At 39.3% G+C, this 6,372-nt stretch overlaps 2 protein-coding genes across 2 annotated transcripts; both read right to left on the bottom strand.

The window, feature by feature from the left end:
- Positions 1-2,653: 2,653 nt before the first annotated feature.
- Positions 2,654-4,714, bottom strand: LOC117124630. Its single transcript, XM_033270928.1, has 3 exons — positions 4,527-4,714; positions 3,791-4,408; positions 2,654-3,683 (listed from the first exon to the last, which is right to left on the bottom strand). Exons 1-3 carry the CDS (start codon positions 4,712-4,714, stop codon positions 2,654-2,656), a joined length of 1,836 nt encoding a protein of 611 aa, XP_033126819.1.
- Positions 4,715-5,219: 505 nt separating this feature from the next.
- Positions 5,220-5,729, bottom strand: LOC117124629. The gene has a single exon (XM_033270927.1). It carries the CDS (start codon positions 5,727-5,729, stop codon positions 5,220-5,222), a length of 510 nt encoding a protein of 169 aa, XP_033126818.1.
- Positions 5,730-6,372: the final 643 nt, after the last annotated feature.

Below are 6,372 nucleotides of genomic sequence, written 5' to 3'. Positions count from 1 at the left end.
CGAAACGAGCCCTTTACAACACTAATATTGTCAGATGCACTATTCCTGAAAATCACTAAAAAATTATTACAAAACAAAAACTTGGATTATTAAATCAATAAAGAAAATTAATAAATAGGAAACATAAACTTCCTAGAAACATGATTAGGTCAGGGTTAGAATCAGTTGCAGTATTTTATTATAAAAACCATAGAAAATTGCTGAGAAAACCCTGTCCATTTAGGGTTGCTAAGAACATTTTTATGCCACACGAATTATGAAAATTTGTAAACATTAAAGTCTATATATAATATTCTTGAAAGTATTAATTCAAAAAAAGTGTATAAATAACGGATAAAATATAAACTCTGTATACTCATTCACTATATCCTGTAAACACCCCAAAAATTGTTAACATATATAACGACTCTTTTACAAATGTTCCAATACAGACATCGCCCATAATTAAAGCAAACAAATCGTTTCAGGATTTTTTTAATAAACCCTACAGACACTTCAAGTTGTCAAGATTTGTTATTGTTTCGAAAGCCACCGAGGGCTATTCTCCACACATTAACATACTATACAATATCATCACAATAAATACCTTACATTACTTATTAAGAATGCCTAATTTAATTTCGATTTCATTGGGGAAAATAAACAAATGGTCAGTGGTTAAGTCGTTTGTAAACATTAAAGACTTATAATAGGCCTATTCTTGAAAGTATTAATTCAAAAAAGTGTATAAATAACGGATAAAATATTCCAGCATGAAAAGCACATATCAAGGAAGTTAATACAATTACTCAAAAAATATGAATAATATTTAGTTTGACTAAGAAGCTTTGTACCATATTACATTTTAATTTTATTAATTTATTACTTTATTATTTTATTATTTTTTATTTTATTATACAGCCCGACTAGTTTTTAAGCAATGTATTTGGTTTCCTAATTTGCCTATTATTTTGTAATGTTACTGTACTTTTTATCTCCTTACAAATGGAAAATCAAGAATGAAAAGCAGAAAGAATATTTATCATTAAAATAAGCAATTGAAATATAAACATTTAACTTACAGTTCACATTGAGTTTCTTTGTTTCACTATTCCTTATCCCTGCTTCATTACTTGCACTGCAGTGGTAATCACCAATGTTATAATTAGTTGTATTATAAATGGTGTAGTTCAGAGTACTGGCATTTGTATAAGCTATACGTTGCAATTCTTTATAAAGAGTAAGTATCGGATCAGGGTAGGCAGAGCTGCTGTTGCAGATAATGTTTGAAACATCACCATATACCACATTTGTAGGCACAACGAGTACAGGTTGATCCAGATCTAACATTGAAACGATACAAATCCAGAATATTGTAATTCAGGGATTAAGTTGTATTTTTTTAAAATTAATTTTTGAAGTGTTGTGACCAGTGATTTTGGCAAAAATAATGTTTAATGTTTTTGATAAGTATATGTATATTTCATGGTATCAACAGTTCTTAGTTGAGTTTAAAGTAGTTTAAAACTATCACAGCATTTACCAGTTGTTCTATCTTAAGAATCGATTTTTCGAATGACGTTGATGGCGTTTAAGTGTACAAGTAAAATTTTTTAAAAATGAATAAAATAAAATAATCACAATCAAGTTTACAAGTAGTTACTATCAACGGTGAGAGACTTAGCTGTGGCTAGCAATTTCGTCTTTGAAAAATTCAGAACGAAGCTAAACGTTCTTTTCTCTGTAGGCCAGCAGAAGCGACAGCGATTCAATTACCCACCAATATACCGGCGAAAGAAACGATTGGTAAGACCCTTTGTTTATCTTAACAACAGGATGTGTTGACTGTGGTAACGGTTGACTTTGTCGTGCAGTTTACGCTCTAGTGAACACATTTAATTGGCAGTGTTTTACAAACCGCTTGTTGCTATGGCGACAACCGCCGAAACTAACAGGCCAAATGTAAAGCACAAAAATAAGACACTGCGCCCTCACTTGGTTGTTGTCAACTCAATTTCAAACTTTAATGACCGGTAATATCATTAATCTATATATAGATGTCATGCCATTCTGCCACGGAGCATCGGGTGTCGAAAACTTCCACTTAATGCCATGTCTCCCACCGAATTCCTTTAACTGCTTTGCTGCAGCGCTTAATTGTGTCCCTGCGTCACTATATACCTCTTTGGGATATCCCCTTAGAGACACAAACTTTCTGAAGACAAGCAGAAATGCATCTGCACTGTAGCTGGTATCTATATCTATGTAAACAGCCCTCGTCACGAGACAGTCAAACACTACGCCATACGACTTTCCTCTTGCCCGTTTATTGACTTCTCCCCTTGTCGTGAAGGGTCCAAACAAATCCACACCTACGTATGTCCAAGCTGGTGATGGTTTTAGTCGATTAACTGGCAAAGGCGCCATCTGCTGTGCTGACGTGTTCTTTTCAAACTTCCTGCAGTCCACACAATGATACTTTATGGTCTTTACCATTCTCTGAACATTAATGATCCAGTAGTAAGAGCGGATCTTGGCTACCGTTGACTGAACGCCCAATTGAGCTCTGTCATGTATGCTCTTGGTATATAGCTTTAACAGAGGCACTTCTTCCTTGTTATAGCTAAAGTGAACATGACTCTTTATTCTAGCCCCAACGACAATCACACCATCTTCACGGATTCTGGGGCCCAATCGAGCATCTCTTATCAAATTGAGCCCTGTCTTCTTTTAGCAGTTTAACCATTGTTTTCTGGGATTCCTTCACCCAAAATATTTCTGCCCTTTTCAAATCCTCTGCAGTGATCTCATCTGCTACGCTGCTCAACCTCTTCTTCTCATACATCCGAAGAATCCTAGCAGTCACTCTCAATAGCTTTTGATAGCTGCTATGTCTGTTAGCATTTATTTTGTCAGCTAGGGAATCCTCTTCCTGGACATCAACAACCATCACCACTTTTACTCTCTCTGGTAAATTCTTCTCACTACATTTTTGTGCAATGGGCCATTGCTCAATTGGCCATTTTAGAAATTCTGACCCGCACTGCCAGCTACTGTTGGGTCCGATTTCCTTTGTACTCTTACCCCTGGCGATTGCATCAGCAATGTTGATCTCTCCTTTGCACCACCACCATTCATGAAGTTGAGTGTCTTGTTGGATCTCGCCAATCCTCGTTGCCGCAAAGGTTTTGAAACCATAGCTTTGCTTTTCAATCATCGCTCGCACTATTTCACTATCAACCAAGTAGATCACCCTGCCGAATTCTAACCTCATCTCCTTTCTGGTGTATTGAGCCAATCTCTTACTCAACACGGCTGCACTTAACTCTAGCCTTACTATGCTGACGATCTCATTTGGTGCAACTCTGCTTTTACTTGCAATGATTTGTGATGCAAATTTTTCATTCCACAGTTCATATGTTACATATGCTACTGCACCTAGTGCTTGCTCCGACGCATCTGAAAACATCACTAACGTTGGTGGTATTCCAGGTTTCGCTTCCAGTGTTCTCACACATTTTTTAAACTCATGCCCTGATGCAGTGCTCAAATCTTCAAATAACCGCTTCCATTCTACTTTCTCTTTCTCACTTATGGGCTCATCCCAATCTAGCTTTAATCCCCACAGTCTGCGAAGGAGAATCTTAGCCCTCACCGTCACTGGCGTAACTAGTCCCAATGGGTCATACACAGAGTTAATTTTACTTAAGCATATGCGTTTTGTTAATACCTCTGGTATGTTCTGGAATGTTTGCGCATTGTCGGTGAACATAGGAACATCCTTCTGTGGATTCCAACTAATGCCCAGTACCTTTTTTCTTTAGGCATCCACATCTCCTCTTTACAACTGACTCCTGAAAATACCCACTTCTTAACAGCAAAATTTCCTGGCTTAATTAGCTCCTCTATTTGCTCAGCTCGTTCTCTCGCTGCTTTGCCTGAATCTTCACACTCAAGAATATCGTCTACGTACACATTCTTCAACATCGTCTCAGCAGCTGATGGTGCTGACTTGCTGCCTGCTTCTGCTGTTTTCCTCAGTGCCACTGTTGCAATGGTAGCAGATGGGCGGTTCCCGAAATTTACTGCTGTCACACAGTACGACTTTGGTGGATTGTCTGTGTCCATCCCTCTCCATAAAAATCTGTGACAGTGCTGATCTAATTGTGTGATGGCTACACTATGGTACATCTTTTTAATGTCTCCTACTAGTGCATGGTTCCTTTCCCTGAATCTAATGGCTAACAAGTTATTTACAAGATCAGGTCCCTTGGCCCAGTACTCGTTCAAGATGTGACCTTTGTATGCAGCGCTGCTATTGAATACAATTCGCAGCGGAGTGCTGGTATTCTCTGGTTTTTCAACACCATGATGTGCAATGTAATGCACTGCTCCCTTATATTCCTTTAACTCCTTATCTTTGATTTCTCTTGCAACACCCCGATGCACCAAATTTTCTATTTGCTCATTGTAGGCTTTTGCTTTTGCTTGGTCTTTTCCTAGCTTCTTAATTATCTAATGACACCAACTTTGCTTACGCAACTGACCTATTGTCCGGTAGATCTCGTGGATCCTTGATCCCAGGATAGCGTGCTGTCCATCTGCCTTCAGCATATATCAGATTACCCTCAATTAACTTTAGTTCACGTTCCTCTTGTAATGTGAAGTTGTTCGCTCCCCTGGGGCATTTCCCACATCTGCAGCTTCTACACATGGGTTGACAGTTTACCCCCATGCTTTCTATAGTCAGGAACTCGTCGAATGGTGTTACCTTGACATAATTCACCTGCAGTCCTGCTTCTTCTTCCCACTCAATGGACGGATGAGAACCGCCTATACATTGACCAAATTGATTTTTCACGCTTTAATCTTCACTGGATGGTAACCCGCATATTCATATCCAATCAACAGTTCCACCTCACCAGTAGGTCTTCTGATATCCTCAACTTTAACTCCTAAGATTTTGGCCAGATGACTTAAATCTTTATTGCCTACTTTTGCCGTAATTCTCTGGATTCCATAGGCTTCCACTACTATCACGTTCCCTGATTTGTCTGTGAGTGGTACTCTGTACTTCACACTGTCGATGGACTCGGTTTCACCTCCTACCTTTGTTATACATATTGTTACTGGACGCCCCTTGGCCTTAATTTTCCTGGCTGCCACATGTGTGATTAATGAGGCCATCGCACAGCTGTCCCAAAGTGTATTGATACCATGACTGCCACATTTCACTTCCATCAGCTGCAGCAAAAAAGGGTCTGCCTTTGTCTGCATGTTGTTGTTAAGTCAGTTTCCACCTTTTCATGTTCCTGTCGATGCAATAAGTTATGATGGAGCCTTGTACAACCCTGTACTCCACACTGCTTTTTTCTACGACACTTGGCAATTGTGTGACCAACTGTCAAACAGGAGAAACAGGCCCTGCTCTCCTTTAAGATGTTCATCTTTTCTGCAACAGATTTACTTATGAATGTTCGGCAGCTCCCTGTTTTATGCTGACCATCCCGGTGTATGATGCAACCTGATTTGGTTGTAACATCTAGCGAGTGCACCATAGCTGATTTTGTTGTCTGGCTGGTTCTTATTCCTTCCATCGTATATTCTACGCTTCTCCTCTCCCTAATCAGGAACTTCAACAGCTCTGGGAATCTGTCCGACTTATCAACTTTATTCCCGTCCTCATGCATATATCTAACCCATCTTCCAAAAACCGATGATGGCAACTTCTTTTCAATTTCGCCCACCATATTTTTTCTCTCAAGTCCAGCCTTTTTTAGATCATGATAACTAGTTTCTACCACATCAATATAGGCTACCAGTCGGCTATACTCGCCATCTTGGATGTCGCGTTTCCGCTCCAGCTCGTTGATGATAGTATCAACTAACTTTATTCGGTCTCCATAGTCCTGCCATCAAGCCTCTCCTACATCATCTTGATGTCATCCTCAATAGGCCCTATAATCTGCCTGGGTACCGGATTTAATGTCTGCCGTAAAGCAAATGCTACTTGCTTGGGATGGGTGACCGGAACAACAAAATTATTAAAATCTTCTTTAAACCTGGTATAAGCTCTAATGTTGCCTTCAAAACGTGGCAATTCCATCTTTTTCAACTGCATAGTTGTTTTCTTCTCTTTCATTTGTCCGTCTTCCTGCTTAGCCACACTTCCTCCTTCCTTAGTTGCATCTTCCTTCTTGTTTTTGTACCTTATTATGCCTTGACGAACCTTGTTGTAATTTCCTTCCACCTCTTCAATCCACTGCTCTTGTTCCTGATCCTCTGGATCGCCTAACATTAAAATCTCCTCATGGGAAGTTTGAATTTTTCCCCAGATCTCCGTCAGGACGTCTAGATACTCGACTGGACCTGATTCTTCTATGGCAGTCTGAA

The sequence above is a fragment of the Anneissia japonica genome, unplaced genomic scaffold, assembly GCF_011630105.1.
Source record: "Anneissia japonica isolate Jap-2015-1 unplaced genomic scaffold, ASM1163010v1 scaffold943_len131696_cov117, whole genome shotgun sequence".
In the NCBI taxonomy this organism is placed as follows: domain Eukaryota; kingdom Metazoa; phylum Echinodermata; class Crinoidea; order Comatulida; family Comatulidae; genus Anneissia; species Anneissia japonica.
The sequence above is the reverse complement of the archived record's forward strand: the minus strand, read 5'-3'. Positions and strand labels throughout refer to the sequence as shown.